The sequence below is a fragment of the Mobula hypostoma genome, chromosome 29 (genome assembly GCF_963921235.1).
Source record: "Mobula hypostoma chromosome 29, sMobHyp1.1, whole genome shotgun sequence".
Lineage (NCBI taxonomy): Eukaryota > Metazoa > Chordata > Chondrichthyes > Myliobatiformes > Myliobatidae > Mobula > Mobula hypostoma.
In genome coordinates this window covers 3,322,919-3,346,730 of record NC_086125.1, presented here as the reverse complement: position 1 = coordinate 3,346,730, position 23,812 = coordinate 3,322,919, and the positions used below count along the sequence as shown (strand labels likewise).

The 23,812-nt window shown below is 43.9% G+C and overlaps 1 protein-coding gene across 3 annotated transcripts in view; it reads right to left on the bottom strand.

Annotated features, from left to right (window-relative positions):
- Positions 1 to 5,063: 5,063 nt before the first annotated feature.
- LOC134339314 (glutamate--cysteine ligase regulatory subunit-like) overlaps positions 5,064 to 23,812 on the bottom strand; it is a 31,978-nt gene continuing 13,229 nt past the window's right edge. Inside the window, exons 5-7 of one of the 3 annotated variants that reach the window (XM_063035711.1) lie at positions 19,729 to 19,931; positions 14,153 to 14,270; positions 5,064 to 7,973 (exon numbers count right to left, since the gene is read on the bottom strand). In XM_063035711.1, the coding sequence (XP_062891781.1) occupies positions 7,798 to 7,973; positions 14,153 to 14,270; positions 19,729 to 19,931 (497 nt within the window). In that variant the 3' untranslated portion in view covers positions 5,064 to 7,797. The remainder of the gene's footprint in view (positions 7,974 to 14,152; positions 14,271 to 19,728; positions 19,932 to 23,812) is intronic. The other 2 variants (XM_063035712.1, XM_063035713.1) reach the window with 2 other exon arrangements.

The following is a 23,812-nucleotide window of genomic DNA, read 5'->3' as shown; positions in this document are numbered from 1 at the left end:
ATGTGAGGTCGATTTCAATGTTTCAGCGGTTTGGATAGGTACATGGATGGTAGGGGTATGGAAGGCTATGGTCCCAGTGTAGATCGATGGGAATAGGCATACTGAATGGTTCAGCACAAACTGGTGGGCCAAAAGGCTTGTTTCTGTGCTGTACTTTTCTATGACTCTGTCATCTGCCTGCCTGTTCTTCCTGACATCTTACTGCATGCTGCATCTAGTTGTATACCAACTGCCCCATCCTCAGCCCTATCACTCTGCTTCCCAAACCCCTGTCAAATTAATTTAAACCTTCCCCAACAGCGCTAGCAAACTGCACACAAGCATATTGGTCATCTCGGGTTCAGGTGTAACCCATCCCTTTTATGCAATTCAGAAGAGATCCCAATGATCCAGAAGAGATTCCAATGATCCAGAAAGCTGAATCCCTGCCCCCTGCACCAGTTTCACAGCCACACATTCAGCTGCTGAGTCATTCTGTTCTTACGCTCACTGGCACATGACACAGGCTGCAATCCAGAAATTACTACCATGGAAGTCTTGTTTTTCAGCTTTTAACCTAACTTCCTAAAATCTCTCTTCAGTACTTCCTCCCTTTTCTACCTGTCATTGGTGCCAATATGTACCAAGAATTCTGGCTGCATGCTGTCCTTGACCCAGGCACCTAGGAGGCAACATACCATCTGGGTGTCTCTATTGCAGCCACAGAATCTCATGTCTGCTCCTCTAACTATGCAATCCCCTGTCAATACTGCAGTCCTCCTCTTCCAAATGCCCTTCTGAGCCACAGCACCAGACTCAGTGCCAAGGCCTGGTCGCTGTGGCTCCTCACCACCCCTCCACCACCGGTAGGTTGTCACTCCCAACAGTACCCAAAGCAGTACGCTTATTATTGAGGGGAATGGCCACAGGGAAACACTGTACTGACAGTCACCTAGATACCGGTCTCTTGAAACCTAGGGGAAACGAGCACTCTGTGGCTCGTACCTATCACCTCCTCAGCATCCCATATGAGACAAAGGTCATCGAGCTGCAGCTCCAGTTCCTTAACAAGTTCACTGAGGAGCTGAAGCTTGGAACATGAGGTTGGAGGTCTCCTAGAATTCCCACATCTCACAGAAAGAGCACAACACAGCTCCTGGAGTCATTATTCAGGGGTAAATGACATGCTCTTGTTTCTGAATATTGATGCAAACTGCTTAAAACTGATGTTGCTCATGGTTCAAATTTAATTGCCATTCAACCATACATGAATACCCATGAATAGAGCCAAACAAAGCAGTGTCACTCCAGGGCCAAGGTGCAAACCACAGTACCAACAGTCACAAAGTCACACACTGCACAAGCACATATCGCGCACCTAGGATAATGAACACAGACACACAAAAAATACAGTCCTGAGTGCATGAATGTTGCAGAAATCAGCAGCTGAACACAATGCAGTCTGTTTTCTGCTGAGTGAACACTTGAGGTCAACAGCAACTCCAGCTTGGATGGTGTACCACACTGCCTCTGGTTGAGTGCAGGGACTCTGAAGCCTCTCTTCTGGGCAGCTCTAACCAGGCAACGCCATAGTTTGAGGCTGCAACCAAAGCCACGCAGCTCCCCCACCGTCCACCCAACACCTGCCAATAAATCAGTGAATCAAACCTGCAGCATCCCACAGTAACAATGCCGAACAGGGTCTTGAGATCAAAAGAAAAGCAAATCGAACCTGCAGCATCCCACAGTAACAATGCCCAACAGGGTCTTGTGATCACCTGCTGGTAGACTGCATCCTGCTTTCGCGCACCGACGCCTCTCTGACGCAGACAGGAGGACAACCCACACCAGTTTCTCCACCAACAAGCTACTCACTGATGGGGTAGACTTGCAGTACTTTAAGTTGTTAATGTCCAGTAGGGTTTTGCAATTACAAAAAAATGTTTAGAAAGACCATAAAACCATATGATATAGGAGCAGAATTAGGCCCTCTGCCTCATTGACTCTGCTCCGCCATTTAATCATGGCTGATTTTTTTTCTCCTCCTCAACCCCAGTTCCCGGCCTTCTCCTTGAAACCTTTGATGTCATGTCTAATCAAGAACCTATCAATCTCTGCCTTAAATACACCCAGCAACCTGCTCTCCACGGCTGCATGTGGCAACAAATTCCACAAATTCACCACCCTTTGACTAAAGAAATTTCTCCGCATCTTTGCTTTGAAAGGGCGCCTCTCTATCCTGAGTCTGTGCCCTCTTGTCCTAGATTCTCCCACCATGGGAAACATCCTTTCCACATCTACTCCGTCTCGGCCTTTCAACATTCGAAAGGTTTCAGTGAGATCCCCCTCTCATCCTTCTGAATTCCAGTGAGTACAGATCAGGAGTCATCAAACGTTTCTCGTATGATAACCCTTCATTTCTGGAATCATCTTTGTGAACCTCCTCTGGACCCTCTCCAATGCCAGCACATTTTTTCTAAGATGAGGGACTCAAAACTGTTCACAATACTCAAAGTGAGGCCTCACCAATGCCTTATAAAGTCTCAGCATCACATCCCTGCTCCTGTATTCTAGATCTCTTGAAATGAATGCTAACATGGCATTTGCCTTCCTCACCACTGACTCGACCTGCAAGTTAACCTTCAGGGTGTTCTGCACAAGGACTCCCAAGTCCCTTTGCATCTCAGATTTTCCAGAAAAGGACAATAACACCTTTGGAAGACCCTGTAGAAGCCACTGTGATTGAGTGTGTCGCTATTTGTTGGACTTAATGCCAAGATTGTAGGAACTGAGGATGAGATTCAAGCTTTCAAATATTTCCAGCTCTCTTCCTAAAGCACCTTGGAATACTTTATTATATTTAAATGCCTTATAAATAGAATATTATTGTAATGGAGAACAATCTGTCTCTTTGGACTAATTTGGTCATGATGTACTCAACTCTTCAGTAAATGTGCATATATTTCTGGTTGCTTTATGGAAATTATCCAGTGATGTATATAATGTTCTTCCTCAATTACATTGTGAGTGTGTTTAAATTGATAATGCTTTTTTCTCGTGTGTGTGTGTGTGTGTGTGTGTGTGTGTGTGTGTGTGTGTGTGATGAACATTCAGTGCTTGGTTACTGACAGAACAAGGATCTGAAGAATAGCTAGCAAGACTAATGGCTCTTTCTGAGCTGAAGCATCTGTGGATTATCTTTGCATAATTTGCTTGTAATTGAAGAATTCTTAATAAAGTAATTGCTTTTAATGAAAAGAAAATATGAAGCTCAACCACACAGATCATTAGGAACCCCCTGAGTCTTTAAGCATAATTAATTGTAATTCATTAAATGACTCAGTGGATTTCAAACAGTACTGACTCAGTTATTGTGACTAATTTTCTCTCTCTCTCTGTCTCACACACACATTCTCTCTTCCACATGCACAGATACTTGCTTCCATGCACACACATACAGTGTTTCCTCACAATTTTATAAGCGTCTATAAGGTCACCGCTCATCCTCCTACACTCCAGTGAGAACAGGCCAGGAATACAGCCCAGGAACAGGCCATTCGGCCCACAATGTTGTGCTGACCTGGCTGAAAAGCAAATCAAAAACACCCAAACACTAATCCCTCCTACCTACACCACGTCCATGTCCCTCCATCTTCATCACATACACGTGACTATCCAGACGTCTTTTAAAAGCCTCTAATGTATTTGCCCTTACCACCATACCAGGCAGCTCATTCCAGGCATCCACCACTCTCTGAGTAAAAGCTTACCATTCACATTCCCTTTGAACCTACCCGCTCTCACCTTCAATGCATGCACTCTGGTATTAGATATTTCAACCCTGGGAAACAGATACTCTTTGTCCACTCTATCTATGCCTCTCATAATCTTGTAAACCTCTATCAGATCCCGCCGCCCCCCCCAGCCTCCAGCGCACCAGAGAGAACAACCCAAATTAACCCAGCCTCTCGTGATAGCATATGCCCTCTAAACCAGGCAGCATCCCGGTAAACCTCTTCCACACCCTCTCCAAAACCTCAACATCCCTCCTATAGAGGGGTGACCAGAAATGTATGCAATACTCCAGGTGTGGCCTCGCCAGAGTTTTATAAAGTTGCAATATAGCCTCCAATCTCTCCTTGTGAATAAAGACCTGTCTTCATTTCAAAGTTCAAAGTAAAACTTACTATCAGGGTGTATGCATGTCACCATAAACAACCCTGAGATTCTTCTTCTGCAAGCATACTTAGCAAATCTATAGAAGCGAACTGTGAACAAGATCTGTAAACTGTAAACAAACTGCGCAAATGCCGATATAAATAAATAGCAATAAATAACCAGCATGAAATAACGAGATAGAAAAGTCCTTAAATGGGTGTAGTTATCCCATTTTGTTCAAGAGCCTAATGGCTGAGGGGTAGTAATTGTTCATGAACCTGTTGGTGCAAGTTTGAGGCACCAGTGAAGAGTAGTGAGAAACCAGCATGGCCTGAGTGGCGAGGATCTTTGATGATGGAGTCTGCTTTTCTACAGCTGCATTTCATGTGGATGTGCCCAATGGTTGGGAGTGTTTTACCTGTGATGTACTGGGCCAAATCCATTACCTTTTGTAGGATTTTCCACTGAAAGGCATTGGTGTTCCCATACCAGGCCAGGCCATAACACATCTGTCTGTGTTTGGCCCACATCCCACCCCCACCCCCCAAAGCCTTCCTTTCCATTTGTCATTCTAAATTTCTTTTAACTGCTGATATTGAATTAAATTTCAAAAATTACAGGGTTGTATTTTGGAAAGTCTAATCAAGGTAGGACTTCACAGTGAATAGCCAGGCTATGGCAAGTGTTGCAGAGCAGAGGGACCTTGGATTTCAGATATGTGGCTCCTTGAAAATGGAGGGAGTTATGGCAGATTGGGGTGGGGGACAGGTGTTGCTGAAGGTGTCTTTTGGCACACTGACCTTCATCAGACAAGCACTGATAGAAAATTGGTTGAACAGGATAGGACTTTAATCCTTGGAGTGTACAAGATCACATCTCGGCATCCTACAATTGGACAGGTACATGGATAGGAAATTGTAGACAGAAAGAATTCACACTGAGTCTGGGTTCACCTTCAGAACAAATTTTCTCTTTATTACAAGCTGACATCAACAGGAGAGTCACTCATCCTAGAATGAAAGCTCCCCAATCTGAAGTTTTATTATTCTTATTCTATTTCTTATCTACTTTTGCCTCACTATCTCTGCCCCACGTGCAATTGTGTATACAGAGAGTGAGGTAAGCCTTTTGCAGTGTCAGGCTTCAGTACCTATGTTCCACGTCAGCTGTGTGCAGTTCCACTTTTACCTTACAGGGTATATAATACAAAGGCAAACTTCTGTCCTGGAGTTTTATGAAGCTGCTGTTAGGCTGTTAGCCTACAGTTTCTGGCTCGGGTGAGTTGAGGCTGTTACAGACTTTCAATGCCTGTTTCCAATCTTGGAGCGACCCCCTTTATTTCTCTACTACATGCTCAACCACTCCCACCCCCCATCTCTCTGTTGTACTGCAATCCACTCTTCCCTGCTATGAATTTACCATTCCCTACTCCTGTAATGTTTAGAAGGTCATGGGCCAAAAACTTGCAAGTGGTTCCATTTAATAACAGAGAATGTATACAGTTTGCAACCTGATTGGATGGGAATGGGACCAATTAAAGCCGAAGGACATTTTGCCACACTGTGCAGCTAAGACTCTAGGATTATTGAACTTTGACATGAGGTTGTCAAACCATCACATTTCATGATGCCTGTAGAAGCCTGCAAAACGTAATAAGTACCCAGGGATAGTGTGAATAGCCAGTTTCACTTACGATACAAGGGCGTAAGTGGTTTGAAAGCTAGATGGGGGAACTGACGGTTGACCCATTTATTAACATAGAGGCTGCAACCTCTGCACTGTAGGCAGCTCGGCGATCGCTCTGCGGCAAGCGAGAGATCTGACTACTTCCGTTCGTCATGGCTCCTCTGTCGCAAGATAAAATACATGCAGCAGATTTTATCAGGACGCCTCTCTTGCACATCTCGCTTGGAAAGACTTAGAACCAACTTAGCACGAAACCGCAAAGGAGCCGAAAAACAGCAGCAACATTCTGGTGTGATTAAAGTTTCCATTCCTCCCTTAAAAGTTTGGCTCTGGTTGGAGACAATTTAGGAGTCCTGTCTGGTTGTGGATTGTAACAAAGACATTCAAATCAGCCACAACTTGGGCCCTTCAGGGTACCTAAGTGACAAAAGGGACCTGGCACTCACTTTGCTCTAGACATCTACTGTATATACCAACTCTTCCCTGTAGTACGATCCTCTCCAAGTACAATTGAAAATTTTTTAAAAACTGAAGTTTTAAGTAAAAGGAAACCTGCTGAAAATGTCCAGCATATCAGGCAGCATCTATGGAGGGAGAAACATTTCAGGAACAGAACCATAACCACCAGCAGTTGTACTTCATTTGGAGCCTGAGGAGACTGGAATGTCACTGAAGACGCTGGCAAATTTCTGCTAATATATTCTAACTGTTACATCGACGCTGGTCAAGGAGCCTCCAGTGCACAAGATTGAAAGGGGCTGCAGAGTGTTGTAGCCTCAGCCGGCTCCATCACAGGCACTATCCTTCTCACCATCGAGGACATCTTCAAATGACAGTGTCTCAAGAAGGCATCGTACATCATTCAGGACTCCCATCCCTCAGGGCATGCCTTCCTCTCATTACTACCATCAGAGAGGAGATACAGAAGCCTGAAAACATGCGCTCAATATTTGAGGAACAGTTTCTTCCTCTTTGCCATCAGAAGTCTGAACAGATAATATATCCATCAACACTGCCTTACTATTTTGCTCTGCTTTTATGCTTTAATTTTTTTCTATATTTCTCTGATTGTAACTTTTTTATGTACTGCTGCCACAAAGCCACAAATTTCACGACCTGTGTCAGTGATCATAAGCGTGATTCTGACATTAACCCTTTCCTTCAAAGCTTAATTGCTTGGTTACATGGCAAGGAAAAGGAATTGGGCTAACAAAGAAAAATAGAGAAGAAAAACTTACATAGGAATTTAAATCCTGCAAAGATATGTATCAATGACACTCAAGGGTTAAAGTTGTTCCCATTCTGATTGGTGGAGTGTTGCAATATAAGGCAGTGTTATTTCCCTAAAGTGGCTGTAGCACACTGGGAACTCCCTGTGGCTCTACAGAAATAAATGTACATTATTTTGGGAACTCACAGTGACCGAGCTAAGGACTTCTTGGCAAGGTGGCAACTTCATACTGATTTGGAGCCCATTATCATTAATTCCTCCACATTTTCTCATGATTCAGACCATAAGACATAAGAGCAGAATTAGGCCAATTGGCCCATTGAGTCTGCTCCATCATTTGATCATGTCTGATTTATTGTCCCTGTCAACCCTCTTCTCCTGCTTTCTCCCCATAACCTTTCCCCTTACTAATAAAGAAGCTATTAACTTCCACTTTAAATATACCCAATGACTTCGCCTCCACAGCCATCTATGACAAAGAATTCCACAGATCCACCACCATCTGGCTAAAGAAATTCCTCCTCATCTGTTCCAAAGGGATGAGGAGGAATACTTAACTGCATATGGCCAGAGGAGAACATAATGAAGATATTGCAGTAGACGACTCTGCTTGTTTTGCAACCCAATGACCAGTCCTAAGTCCCTTCTGAATCAATGTCTTTACATCTGCTGTTCCAGAGATCTCCGAAAATGTGAGATAGAATCACAAATCCAAGCACAATAACCTACGACTCAGGGCAGACTCAGTGATGTGCTGCTGTCCTCTCAGCCTTCACCATGTATCCTTTCGATCTGATGATCCCTCTGTCCTTAATAATTGCTGAGTAGCGAAGGATCCAGGTTGGCACCCACTCGGAGATGACAGGGTCCTGCAGCTTGGCACTGAGGGCCTCCTGGAGCATTTCCGCTGGAAGGATATCTGGGCAGGGGAGAAAACCACCGTGAAGTATTGTAAATTTAAGAGATTCTGCATGTGCTGGAATTCTTAAGCAAAACACACAAAATGCCAGAGGAACTCAGCAGTCAGGCTGCTGAGAATGGAAGGGAATAAACAGTCGATGTTTTGGGCAGAGGCCCTTCCTGTGGTTATTGCCCTCTAAAGATCTTGCCTAAATTGTTGAATTCCTCAAACATTTTGTGTGTGTTGTAAAATATTGTTATCTGAGCCTAGGTCCGTGGTGCAGAAGGGAAAGAGGAAGATGAGGAATATGCTAGTCATAGGGGATTCCATAGTGAGGGGAACAAACAGCCTGATAGAGATACCCGCATGGTGTGTTGCCTCCCAGGTCCCAGGGTATGGGATGTCTCAGATCGGAAGAGAGAATTCAGGGAGTTAGGTAGGAAGCTGAAAACCAGGACCTCTAGGATAATAATCTCAAGATTGCTGCCTGTGCAACTTGCTAGCGAGTGCAAGAATAGCACAATCAGGCGTATTAATGTGTGGCTGAGAGACAGGTGTAGGGGCAGGGAATCAGATTCCTGGATCACTGGGCCTCTTCTCTGGGAGGTGCGGCCTATACAAAAAGGATGGGTTACATCTGAACCCAAAGGGGTCCAATATCCTAGCAGGCACATTTAATAGAGCTGTTAGGGAGGGTTTAAACTAATTTGGCAGGGGGATGGGAACCAGTGACAGGGTTGAAGAAGGGGAAAACAGAAATAAATCAAAGGTAGCGGCCAACAGAGATTATAGAAAGAACAGGGAGATGAGGTTTAATCACAGCAAGTGACATGAGTTACAGGGCAATAGAGGTGTGGTACAGTTAAAACAGAAAGCAACAAACACTGGACTGAGAGTGTTATATTTGAATGCATGCAGACTAAGGAAAAAATGGACGATGTTGAAATTCAGCTACAGATTGGCAAATATGAAACTCGGAAACTTGGCTAAAGGATGACTGCCATTGGGAGCTGAACATCCAAGGATATATGGATTATCGGAGGGATAGGTTAGTAGGCAGAGGGGGTGGTGTGGCTCTGTGTATAAGAAATAATACTAAGTCATTAGAAAGAGATGACATTGGATCGGAAAGTATAGAGTCTCTGTGGGTTGAGTTAAGAAACCGCAAGGGTAAAAGGACCCTAATGGCAGTTGTATACAGGCCTCCAAACAGCAGCCGGGATGTAGATTACAAGTTACAGCAGGAAATAGAAAAGGCATGTCAGAGGGGCAATGTCATGATAATTGTTAGAGATTTTAACATGAAAGTGGATTGGGAAAACCAGGCCAGTACTGGACCTCAAGACAGAGAATTTGTAGAATGTCTAAGGGGTGGCTTTTTAGAACAGCTTGTTGTTGAGCCCACTAGGGGATCGGCTGTGCTGGATTGGGTGTTATGCAATGATCTGGACGTGATAAGAGAGCTTAAGGTTAAGGAACCCTTAAGGAACAGTGATCACAATATTATCGAGTTCACTTTGAAATTGAGAATGAGAAACTAAATTCCAATGTGTCGGTATTTCAGTGAAATAAAGGAAATTAAGATGGCATGAGAGGGAACTAGCTGAAGTTGACTGGAAAGGGACATCTGCAGGAAGGACAGCAGAGCAGCAATGGCTGGAGTTCCTGCAAAAAATGAGGGAAGTGCAAGACAGATATATTCCTAAAAAGAAGAAATTTTCAAAGGGAAGAAGGGAAGTCAGAGCCAAAGTAAAAGCAAAAGAAAGGACATACAAGGAAGTCAGAGCTAGTGGGAAGGTAGAGGATTGGGAAGCTTTTAATAACTTGCAGAAGGAAACTAAGAAGGTCACTAGGAGTAAAAGATGAATTATGAAAGCACACCAATGACTAATATCAAAGAAGATACTAAAAGCTTTTTTGAGTATATAAAGGGTAAAAGAGAGTCAAGAGTAGATATAGGACCAATACAAAATGACACTGGAGATATTGTAATGAGAGACACAGAGATGACAGAGGATTGAATGCATATTTTGCATCAGTCTTCACAGTGGAAGATGCCTGCAGTATACCGGACATTCAAGAGTGTCAGGGAAGTGAAGTTTGTGCAGTGAAAATTACGATTGAGAAGGCGCTTAATGTTCTGAGGGTGGATAAATCTCCTAGACTTGATGGAATGCACCCTCTGGTGCTGAAGGAAATAACTGGAGAATTACGGAGGCATTAATGATGGTCTTTCAAGAATCGATAGATTCTGGCATTGTACCGGATGACTGGAAAATTGCAAATGTTACTCCGCTATTTAAGAAGGGTGAGAGGCAGCAGAAAGGAAACTATAGACCTGTTAGCCTGACATCAGTGGTTGGGAAGCGGTTGGAATTGATTGTTAGGGATTACGAAATACCTAGAAGCACATGACAAGATAGGCCAAAGCCAGCTTTGTTTCCTGAAAGGAAAATCCTGCCTGATAAACCTACTGCAATTCTTTGAGGAAAATAACAAGCAGGGTAGACAACGGAGATACAGTAGACGTGGAGTACTTGGATTTTCAGAAGGCCTTTGACAAGGTGCCGCACATGAGGCTGTTTAGCACGATAAGAGCCCATGGAACTACAGGGGAGTTACTAGCATGAGTGGAGCATTTGCTGATCGGCAAAAAACAGAGAGTGGGAATAAAGGGATCCTATTCTGGCTGGCTGCTGGTTACCAGTGGAGTTCCACAGGGGTTGGTGCTGGGACCACTGCTTTTTACAATGTACGTCAATGATTTGGACGACGGTATTAATAGATTTGGGGCTAAATTTGCCGATAATACAAAGATAGGTGGAGGAGCGGGTAATTTTGAGGAAACAAAAAGCCTGCAGAGAGACTTAGATAGTTTAGGGGAATGGGCAAAAAAGTGGCAAATGAAATATAATGTTGGAAAGTGTATGGTCATGCACTTTGGTGGAGGAGATAAAAAGACTATTATTTAGATGGGGAGAGAATTCAAAATGCAGAGATACAAAGCAATTTGGGAGTCCTTATGCAGGATACCCTGAAGGTTAACTTCCAGGTTGAGTCAGTGGTGATGATCGCAACTGCACTGTTGGCATTCATTTCTAGAAGCAGAGAATATAAAAGCAGAGGTGTGATGTTGAGGCTCTATAAGGTACTTGTGAGACCACAGTTGGAGTATTTTGTGCAGTTTTGGGCTCCTTATTTTAGAAAGGATATACTGACATTGGAGAGGGTTCAGAGAGGATTCACAAGAATGATTCCAGGAATGAAAGGGTTACTGTATGAGGAACGTCTGGCAGCTCTTGGGCTGTATTCCCTGGAGTTCAGGAGAACGGGGGGGGGGGATCTTATAGAAACATTCTGAATGTTAAAAGGCTGGAACAGATTAGATATGGCAAAGTTATTTCCCATGGTAGGGGATTCTAGGACAAGAGGGCACGACTTCAGGATTGAAGGACGTCCATTTAGAACTGAGATTCGGAGAAATTACTTTAGTCAGGGGGTGGTAAATCTGTGGAACTTGTTGCCACAAGCTGCTGTGGAGGCCAAGTCATTGGGTGTATTTAAGGCAGAGATAGATAGGTTCTTGATTAGCCAGGGCATCAGAGGGTATGGGGTGAAGGCAGGGGAGTGGGGACGACTGGAAGAATTGGATCAGCCCATGATTGAATGGTGGTGCAGACTCGATGGGCCAAGTGGCCTACTTTTGCTCCTATATCTTATGGTCTTATGGTAAAAACCTCAGTGAAATATTGCTTCCCATATAAACCAGCTAGTACAGCATTACTGAACATTGGTGCCCACTATTTTTGCCACAGGTAGATGGGACGAGACGGAAGATCAGCTCAATGAGGACCATATGGGGCAAATAGCCTATTTCTATGCTATAGTACTCTATAACTCAATTGAAATATTTTATATCAGTTTTAATAATGGCTACATAATCATATAATTTTGATACTAACAGGTGCTGATTATTGTTTCTAACGTTAATGGAATTTCTCGAAATTTAGGAGATTGTTGCATTCTCCTAACCCATGATATAAATAATGGAGATAATTAATAAGCAACACACACAAAATGCTAGAGGAGCTCAGCAGGCCAGGCAGCATTTATCAAAAAGAGTACAGTTGACAATTCAGCAGGATCGGGGAAAAAAAGACCCTTCAGCAGGATTGGGGAAAAAAAGATAAGGAGTCAGAGGTAGAAGATGGGGGAGGGAGGGGTGCAGGAAGAAATGTGAAAGATATGTGAAACTGGGAGGGGGGAGGGGTGAAGGAAAGAGCTGGGATGTTGATTGGTGAAAGAGATACAGGGCCGGAGAAGGGGGAATCGAGTAGGAGAGGACAGAAGGCCATGGAAGAAAGTAAAAGGTGGAGGAGAACCAGAGGAAGGCAATGGGCAGCAAGGAGATAAAGTGAGAGAGGGAAAAGGGGATGGATAATAGAGAAGTAGGGTGGGGCATTACCGGAAGTTCGAGAAATCGAGAATCATTCCATCAGGTTGGAGGCTATCCAGACAGAATATAAGTTGTTGCTCCTCCAACTTGAGTGTAGCCTCATCGCGGCAGTCAAAGAGGCCATGGATTGAAATGTTGGAATGGGAATGGGAAGAGGGATTAAAATGGGTGGCCACTGGGAGATTCCACTTTTTCTGCCGAGCACCTACGCTCCATCCGGCAGAAAAAATGGGCTTTCACTAATAAAGACAGATAATCCAGGTGGCATTATACAGTAAGAGGCAAGGTTTACTTGGCAATCGCTTGGCTGAACCTGCAACAGAGATAACCTCACTTAGAAAAGTTGTACAGAATTATGAATTCAAGAATGAACAGGCTATTGGCTTTCTGATTTGGCATGTGAATCAGGGATGGACACGTTAAGTGAGCAGTGGTGGGAGATTCAGAGGCAGAAGGCTAAGCTTCAATAACAGTCTAGTATGATTGATCGGCACTTCTACACTGTTGCTGCTGGTCACTGTAAACTTGAATGGATAACCAGCCTGATTAATCTGCATTCGGTTGCATGGCAGCTTCATTAAATTGGAGTGATGTCACATCTTGAGTATGGCATTGAGATATTATTGCCCCACTAGAGGAGGGATCTGAAGTTGTGGAGAGGGTGCAGAGGAGGTTCACCAAGGTATTGGCTGGATTAGAGGGCCTGTGCTATAAGAAGAGGTTGGGTAGTTTTCTCTGGATCATTAAAGGCTGCAGGGAGACCCAACACATAGCGTACAAAGCTGGTAGTTTTAAAGATTCAAAAGTTCAAAGTACGTTTGTTATCAAAGTATGTATGTAGCACACAACCCTGAGATTCGCCTTCCCACAGACAGCCACGAAACAAAGAAAAACCGTGGAACCCGTTCAAAGAAAAATATCAACTGACTGCCCCCCACACAAAAAAAATGCACAAACAGCAACAAGAGTGAAAAACATAGAATAGAAAACACAAAATCAAAAGAGTCCAGGCGTATTCAGTTCAGTTCAGTGTTTGCTATCTGCAGCCTGCCCTGACTCAAAATTGCCCCAAATAGCAACAAAGACAGGAGTAACCAGAAACCAGAAACTGATCATACTGTGTTTTGTGCACCTCAATTAGACCTTTTACAGCAGAGCCGTCACGTCTAATTCCAATTTAAGGTGTGAGGGGGTAAATTCAAAGGAGGTGTGCAGGGCAAGTTTTTTACACAGAGAGTGGCGGGTGATTGGTGTAGAGGCAAATATGACAGAGGTATTTAACAGGTTCTTAGCTAATCAGAAATATTGTGTAGCGATATAGACATTGTGCAAGCAAAAGGGATTACTTTGGATTAGGCATTTAGTTGCTAGATGAATTAGTGTAGTACAAAGTCATGGGCCAATGGTGTACTGATCTGGTGCTGAAGTGTACTGCTTTATGTTCTATGAATGTTGTCTAGGATATCATGGTGGGCTTCCGCAAGGTTATGTAGGATTCCCTGCATCCCATAGACCCAGCAGATGCAGAGTCAGTTGAATATCTCAAAGTCACCTCCAAGAGAAAATGCACAAATTCACTTGTCAGGCATGGGTACATCCACCCCTGTGTTGAAGTGGGGCTTGAACCAGTGAGCTCCTGGTCGACAGTGTGCTCCTGCTTCCGTCAAGTTGATCCAGAAGTGACAACACAGCAGAAGAGAATGAGGAGGACACCAAATAGGAAGAACATCAGATATTTCACCTGCAGGGTCATTGTGAGTCAACAACTGGATGCCGTTTTCCCTGGCGAATTCAGTTAGTTCGGGTGGTATTACACAGCAAGAGGCAAGGTTGACTTGGCAACTGCTTGGTTGGACCTGCTGCAGACATAACCTTGGTTAGAACAGTTGTAAAAGACAGCTGGTAACAGTGAGATTCACACTTGCTTTCTTCCCCCATTCATTTCAATTCTCTTCCCAGTTTTTCACCTACCCTTCTGCTAACATGGTCAGCATGGGAATAATGGGCCAAATAGTCTGCTTCTTTGCTGTATGAGTCTGAACTATCAGTTGGTGGAAATTCTAATTATCTGGTACCTGGTCCAAGTGGCCACTGTTTAGCTGACAAGCTGTTCCACTGTAAAGGCCATCTGGTCAGACCAGACCATGGATGTAGATCAAACCTCATTCACACATCCACATCTCTAGTCAGAAACCCCAGGCAATTGCAGGCACACGTTGACAATGAATAATAAGACCATAAAGCCATAGGAAATAGGAGCAAAATTAGGCCATTGACCCATAGAGTCTGCTCTGCCATTCCATCATGGCTGATTTATTTTCCCACTCAACCCTATTCTCCTGCCTTTGACCTATAACCTTCGATGCTCTAACAAATCAAGAATCTATTAGCTTCCATTTCAAATATACCCAGTGACTTGTCCTCCACAGGCATCTGTGGTGATGAATTCCACAGATTCACCACCATTCTGGCTAAAGAAATTTCTTCTAATCTCTGTTCAAAATGAACATCCCTCTATTCTGAGGCTGACCCCTCCACTCTAGGAAACATCCTCTCTACGTCCAGTCTACCTGGGCCTTTCAATATGTGATAGGTTTCAGTGAAATCCCCCCCTCATTCCTCTAAACTCTCATGAGTACAGGCCCAGAGCTGTAAGAAGTTCCTCATATGATAACCCTTTCATTCATGGAATCATTCTCGTAAACCTCTTCTGGACCCCCTCCAATGTGCGCACATTTTTTCTTAAATAAGGGGCACAAAACTGCTTACAATACTCCAAGTGTGGTCTGAGCAATGCTTTATAAAGCCTCAGCATCACACCCTTGAGGTATGATCTCCCTGCAGCTTTACTGGAAGCTAGTTTGTCTGACCCACCAATTAACCCATGAGATTTAGATCTTCGTGGTTTCCTTCCTGATCCTGTAATCTTTCCATCTTATGTCAGCAATTCAACGGGCAATTTGAAAACTCCTGCAAGTACTGATCTGATAAAAGGCAACTTTAAAACTCTTGCACGTTCTATGTAATTTGGCGCATAGTTAGGTGAATGTGAGCTGTCTTTTAACATGGCTGGGGAGCCTAGAATTTAGAGGACATAGGTTTAAAATGAGGGTAGAGAAATTTGGTCATCAGCCTGAGGGTCAACTTTTTCACTCAGAGGATGGTGAGTACATAGAATGAACAGCCCAAAGAAGTGGACAAGGCACATCTATTAAGTACAGTTTAAAAGCTGTTAGATACATGGATAGGAAGATTTAGAGGGACAAAGATGAGCTAATGGGACCAGCTGAGATGGAATTCTTGGCTGGCATGAAAGAGTTGGGCTGAAGAGCATATCCTGTGTTGTTTGTCTCTGTGACTCCACCATCCTATGTTTCAGCCATTTCCCCACATTTGCAATCTCCCACATCATTCCTATACCTGCCCTGACCTTTGCCATATGTGGAGGAAAGAGGTTAAGCTTGAGGACAGTGGCCGGGGGGGGGGGTTAGTATTAGCAGAATTGTGAGGAAAGCATTTAAAGAAACAGAACGGGTCTACCTTCTTTGTACAGTAGATCAGTAAGTCCCCTGATTGTATAGGTGCTAATCATCCTAATCATCTGAATCATCTGAGAGGCAACGTGATGAAAGGATTGTTTGGTACTCTGAGCAATGAGGAACCAATTGTGTTGGTGCTAATGTGTAAATTGCGGAAACAATGTCTGGAGACCGGCTGACCTCGTGTAATTAGATTTACCGTATAATTTGGAGGCCTAACTTTGCATTTGGGGAACGTGCGGAATAGCTCCCATGAATTCACAAAATGAAAGCGGTAACTAGCTTTGAGGTCTTTGCCTACTTTGTGTCTGATCTGTACTAAATTCTCTAGCTCCATACATGAGCAAAGCTGGTCCCCATAGGCAGCCATGCTTCATTTGCCTTGGACTGCAGCCTTTCTCCTATAAATCTTTGCCTTTGTCTCCTGTAGGATGCTTCTTAAATCCACCTCTCTGACCAAGCCTCATTTGATAACACACACCCGTGGGAAATGTTTGCCAACATAACGATGGATGCTATAGCTGCTTTGTATGTGCAGACTTGCTTGGAGATGCTTCTATCGCAGAATCATTGTATTGTACAGCACAAGAATAATCCCTTACCTCTCTTTAATTAAATGCTCTGAAGGACCCTGCCATTTACAGCACATGTCCTCATGGAATTTTCCCTCCCAAAGTACCTCAGATATCTGGACTAAATTCCATCTGCCTATGCTCCACCTAACCTTCCCTCTGATCTATGACCCACTGTATCCTCAGACAACCTTCTTTAGTATCTATAATTCCACTGATCGTCATGTCATCTACAATCTTACTGCCACCCCTACATGCTTATCAATTCATTGATATGCATGCCAACATCAAATATTCCAGCACTGATTTCTGTGCTACACAACCAGTTAAGATTTCCTGTCATTCCCCACACCTCTCTGCCTCCTATAACCCAGCCAATTGTGAGCTCTTTTTTCATGAAGAACCTTCTCCCCAATTCATACTGAAATCGCTTGCCCCTTGTTCTGAACGTGTTGACTAGGGGTCTTAATCTTGAAATGTTAACTCTGTCTCTCTCCACAGATGCTGCCTGACCTGCTAAGTATTTCCAGCATTTTTCATGGATTTTTGTTTCTGAAACTGTTCCTCCTGTTCTAGACCCCTCAGTTGATGGAATGATTTTCCCTGTCAAGTGCTTTAAGAAATATATAAGCTTTGATGAGATCTTCCTATTCTTCCATACTAGAATGGGACCTAAACACATGAACTGTAATGACACAGGGCTATAGACTAATAGGAATAATATTTGGTTTATTATTATCACGTGTATCAAGATTCAATGAAAAAAATTGTCTTGCATACTCTTCCTACAGATCGAATCATTACATAGTGCATTGAGGTAGAACAAGGTAAAATAATAACAATGTAGAATATAGAGTGTCAAAGCTACAGAGAAAGTGTGGTGCAGGTAGACAAGAAGGTCCGAGATGATAATAATGTGGATTGTGAGGTCAAGAATCCGTCTTATTGTACGAGGGGCCATCACAGAAATGGTCTCTCATGCTTCAGAGTCCTGAAAAGTGGACACTCTTGGCATTGATTAGAAGGTGGTAAAGTCCCAACTACGATATGAGGTGTCTTGTACCAGCAAACTCAGCAATTATTATGCATCGCTAGTGTAGCAGAACATAGAACACAGAACGAAGAAAGCAGGACACCGAACATAGGACAGTACAGCACAGGAACAGGCCCTTCAATCGATAACCATTGATTGGCGAGGATGTGGACTTGTTTTGGGGGACTTTGAGGTATTTCTAGATCCTGTTGACTCATTTTATTGCTGTTTTTGAGCAGTTTGATCGGGGCGATCAGTTTGAACTGGGGCACCAGTGAAAATTGGTTCTGCGTGCCGCCTGCAGTGGTAGAGTGACGCGGTACTGAACTGAACTGAATGCTACTGGACTCCTGGTTTGACATTTGCTATTCTGTGTGTTGTCCCCTTGCTTTTTGCATATTGGGTGTCTGATGTTTTCAAAACGGGTTCCATGGTGTTTCTTTGTTTCATTGCTGGCTGCAGCAGGATGGATCCCAGAAGTGTATTCTATATCTATGTACTTTGAACCTTTGAACTAATTATACTAGTAATTAAACATCTAACTAAACAAACCCCTTTTACCTACACATGAGTGATATCCCTCCATTCTCTGCACATTCATGTGCCTATCTAGGAGCCTCTTAAACCCTTGCCATGCTGGCCTCCACGGCTACCCCTCGCAGGACATCTGGGATCTGGTTTGCTTGGGCATCATCCTGGGTAGGGAACTGGGAACCACGAGCCTCATGAGGGCATGCAGCACAGAAGCACTGGTGGTTCAAGCACTCCTCTTGATGCATCTTAAGTGTTGTAGGCGTCTCTACTCCACCTCGCTGAATGCAGCCTCACTGAAGGAAAGGGTCAGGAGCTCAGCTCCTCTTTCACACAAAGGGCCTCTCCAGCCTGGACTAGCAGCCTTCAAAACAGCAGTCACTTATAGATGTAACGAAAGTCAAAACTGAGCTTACTGTCATAAGCACAATCATATATGTGACCTAGTGGAATGAAAAACTTACTTGCAACAGTATCATAGAACCACAGCATCAGATAAGCAATATTTACAGTACAAGAAAAAACATAAACATAAGTTATACACAACTTATACCAGAAAGAACACAATTAGAATTTTTAAAAAAGGAAACAAGGTCTATTGTAGTGCAAAGTAATCAATGTGACCATAGCGTTGCCACAGTGGGGTGGAGATTAGAGTTTACGATGGTTGGTTCATGAACTGAGTGGTTGGAGGGAAGTAGCTAATCCTCAGCCTGGGACTTTAGGGTTCTGTGTCGGCCTTAAAGCAACAGTAATTCTGCAACAACAGATACTGCCACAGATTATCGCTAAATGAATGATCAAACGAATGGCAGCTAAAGGTCAATGTTATTGGCGTACCTGGCCAGATCAGGTAAGGATGGAAATTTCCTTCCCCCCAGGACATCAGTGCACTTTGGTATGATTGATACTACTTTTTTATATCTACTCTAATTTTACTTGATTACTTAATGTCCAGAGTTGCCATTCAAACTCCTGATAACAGATTAATGTTTATAATTCCTAGGCACATAGGAAGAAATTTATCCACCACACTGTGGCAGATTGGAACTGGTTTATTATCATGACGTGCACCAAGACAGAGTGAAATGCTTTTTCTGTGCATCAAGTTAGTAACAACGAAAACAGAATGCAGAATATAGTGTTTCAGTTACAGAGAAACTGCAGTGCAGGGAGACAGGTTTGAACCACAATGAGGTAGATTGGGAAATCAAGAGTTCATCTTTAGTATATGAGTGTTCAAGAGTCAGAATCAAAATCAGGTTTATTATCACTCACACATGTTGTGAAATGTGGTGTTTTGCAGCAGCAGTACGGTGCAGGACATGAAAACTGCTATCAGTTATGATAGATAGGTAGATAGTAGATAGATAGTAGATAGTCGATAGATAGATGGTAGATAGTAGATAGATAGATAGATACTGTAGATCATGAATCCGATAAAAGCTGGACAGAAGCTGTCCTGGAGCCTAGTGGGACATGTTCTCAAGTCTTTGTATCTTCTGCCCAACGGGAGAAGGGAGAAGAAAGAATGAATGAGATCGGAGGGGCCATGTAGTGTTAAGAAACATGTTCCCCTGTGTGTGGAAGTGGGGGCGTCAACAATAGAGCAAGGTGAGAAAGAGAAGTTGGGGACTCGCACCTGTACATTTAGGCAAAATGCCTCCAGCATCTCCCGGTCCATGTCCGACACTCCGATTGACGTGACCATCTGCTCTTGGACCAGGGACTCCAGCTCCTCCCAAGGGGGCAGCAAGTCTTCCAGGGAGTGGACTTTCTCTCCCGGCAGTTGTGGCAGAGCCAGGATTACAGAATCTAGTTGAGACACTCGCAGCTCTAAGCAGGCTGTGATTGAAGAGAGAAACATGTCAATTAATCCTCTACTCTTTCCATTCTGATCTGAAGAAGGATGGATTAGTTGGACTTCAGGTACTGTATCAATTTCAAAATTCTCAGCCATAGATTCATCCCTCCCTGGTTATGTAGAACCCATCTCCTCATCCTGGCTTTCTAAGCAGTGCCTTAAGATATCTGTTCTCTGCTAAACTTACTCCATGTTCCTTCCCCTATGGAGCTGTTCAACTTTGTATTCCAAAATGATAATGGAGATACAAGAGACTGCAAATCTGAAATATTGGGTGAAAAATGAGGTGTTGGAGGAACTCAGCAGATCAGGCAGCATCTGAGAAGGAAGTAGACAGTGGACGTTTCAGATTAATACCTGGACTGAAAGTTAAAGGTGCAACAGCCAGTAAAAAGAGATGGAGGAAAGGAGTGGTGCAAGACTTGGCTGGTGAGAGGTGATAGCCAGGTGATGGGCAGGTGGAGGAGGGGTGAGTGGGTCCTGAATTGCATGGATAACTTCAATCACCTCAAATGTGAACTGATTCGGCAATCTACAAACCCACTTTCAAGGACTCCACAAATCATTTTAGAACATAGAAACATAGAAAACCTACAGCGCAATACAGGCCCTTCAGCCCACAAAGCTGTGCCGAACATATCCTTACCTTAGAAATTACCTAGGGTTACCCATAGACCTTAATTTTTCTAAGCTCCATGTACCTGTCCAGGAGTTTCTTAAAAGACCCTATCCGCCTCCACCACCGTCACCGGCAGCCCTTTCCACGCACTCTCCACTCTCTGCGTAAAACACTTACCCCTGACATCTCCCCTGTACCTACTTCCAAGCACCTTAAAACTGTGTCCTCTCATGATAGCCATTTTAGCCCTGGGAAAAAGCCTCTGACTATCCACACGATCAATGCCTCTCATCATCTTGTACACCTCTATTAGGTCACCTCTCATCCTTCGTCACTCCAAGGAGAAAAGGCCGAGTTCACTCAACTACTCTCATAAGGCATGCTCCCCAATCCAAGCAACATTCTTGTATATCTCCTCTGCACCCTTTCTACGGTTTCCACATCCTTCCTGTGGTGAGGTGACCAGAACTGAGCACAGTACTCAGGGGACTGCATGTCCTCATAATCATACTCCAAGTGGGATCTGACCACAGTCCTATATAGCTGCAACATTACCTGTCAACTCTTAAACTCAATCCCACGATTGATGCAGGCCAATGCACTGAATGCCTTCTTAACCACAGAGTAATTTTCTCAGTAGTATTCTTTTATTTGCACACTTTTCCTTCTTTCTTATATTAGTTGTTTGCCAGTCTTCATTTTTTATTATTTCGTTGAGATGCAGCACGGAATAAGCCCTTCTGACCTTCGAGCCCTGGCACCCAGCATTCCACTGATTGTAGTCCTAGCCCATTCGCGGGACTATTTACAATGACCAATTAACCTACCAATCAGACTGTGGGAGGAAACCAGAGCACCTGGAAGAAACCCATACAGCTACAGGGAGAACATACAAACTCTTTACAGGTAGTGAGGGAATTGAACCTGGGTCGTCTGTACTGTAAAGCATTGTGCTAACCACCGGTTATGTATAGCTTTTCACAATTTCTATTGCATTTCTTTATTTTTCCGTAAATGCCTGCAGGAAAATGAATCTCAAGATAGTACAGTATGCGGTCATGTATTCTATATGAACTTTGACAGTAAATTTACTTTGACTTAACCTTGATAGTGACAGAGGCTGGGGAGAGGTGAAATGTGGAGAGGACAAAGGGCTGTCGATGATGGATTCAAACAGGAGAGAAAGATGGAGCATGGATTCAAAGGAGGGAGTGGGGAGAACAGATGGGAGGAGTGTGTCGGTGATGGACAGATGGAGTGGGTGGAGGAGTGGATGGAAACAAGTAGATAAAATCTCTGGCAGTGAATCTAACCATAATGTACACGGAAAGTTGTCTAATTGAAAGACAAGGAGCTCAGTGGCACTGTCAGTCGAGCTGCTGTCTCATCACTCCAATGACCTGTGTTCAGTTTTGAGCTCGGGAGCTGTCAGTGTGGAGTTTGCTCCATGACCACCCCATGTTCCGGTTTTGTCCTAGTGGGTTGGCAGGTTAATTAGCTGCTATAAGTTGTGCCTGGTTTGTAGGTGAGTGGCAGAATCTGGGAAGGATTGACGGGAATGTGGGGCATAATCAATGGGATTCATGCAGCTTTAGTGTAAATGGCTATGGACAGCAGGTCAAGGAGATGAATCTGTGCTTAGCTTTGAATGTCCACTGTAAACTATGCCTGCTGTAGACAGGGGCAAGGGAATCAGGGGACAGTTTTGGTCTGTCTCAGAGGAATGCAGGGGAATAGGACAAAAAAGATTAAGTCCAATAGTCGGAAGACGTACAGATTAATAAGTTAATTAGTCACATGGATGTAACTGGGTGGCGTGGTCTTGTTGTGCTGGAAAGGGCCTTCACTGCAGCAAGAAGAAAGCCTGTCCTGGGTGGTGGGGTATCTGAAGACGGATACTGATTTCCTGCAACACTGATCCGTGTAGATGTGCTCAGCGGTGGGGAGGTCTTCACCTGTGATGGACTATGCTGTATCCACAATGTTTTAGGGCCATTGGTGTTTCTATACCAGGCTGTGATGCACCCAGTCAATATACTCTCCACTACAAATCTACAGAAGCTTATCAAGGTTTTAGATGTCATGCTGAATCTTTGCAAATTTCTAAGGAAGTACATGCTGGCACAAGGACAGAAGCTCTGAAATGATAACACCGAGGAATTTAAAGTTGCTGACCTTCTCCACCTCTGATCCCCTGGTGAGGACTGGCTCATAGACCTTCAGTTTCTTCCTCCAGAAATCAATAATCAGCTCATAGGTCTTGCTGACATTGAGTGAGCGTTGTTGTGACTCCACTCAGCCAGGTTTCCAATCTCCCTCCTATATGCTGATTTTTCACCATCTTTGATTCAGCCTTTGACAGTGGTGTCATCAGCAAACTTAGATATGGCATTGGATCTGTGCTTAGCCTCACAGTTATATGTATAAAGCGAGTAAATCAGGGAGCTAAGCACACAGCGTTGTGGTGCACCTGTGCTGATGGTGATTGTAGAGGAGATGTTGTTGTCAGTCCTAACTGACTGGGGCTTGCAAGTGAAGATATTGAGGATCTAACTGCACAAGGAGATCTTGAAACTTAATGAATAGTTTTGACAGGGTGAAGGTATTGAATGTCAAGCTGTAATTGATAAAGAGCATCCAGATGTCCAGATGCTCCAGGGTTGAGTGAAATGGCATCTGCTGTGGACCTGTTGTGCCGTAAGGTATTGGAGAGGATCCAAGTTGCTTCTCAGGGAGGAGATGATATGGTTCATCACCACCCTCTCAAAGCACTCATCGCAGTGGATGTAAGTGCTACAGGATGATAGTTGTTGAGGCAGGTTACCATATTCTTCTTAGGCACTGGTATAATTGAAGCCTGCTTGAAGCAAATGGGTGCCTCAGACTGTCAAAGTGAGAGGTTAAAGATATTGGTGAACCCTCCATCCAGTCGATCAGCACAGGTCTTTAGAACTCGGCCAGATCCCTATTTGGGCTGGATACTTTCCGTGCATTCGCCATCCTGAAGGATGCTCTTACAGTGTCATGAGGAACGTGGGCGTTCATGAGGATCCGCCAAGTTTTGATCATCAAAACGAGCATAGAGTTCATCTGGGAGCAAAATCTTGTCACCCGTGTCGTCTAGTTTCACTGTAAGAGATGATAATGCTCAAGGCCTGACACTGCTGTCGAGCAACCGTAAGTGATTGAAGTTTGAACCTGTGACATGAAGTAGGCTGAGGTGCAGGAACAACCAGGCCTGTG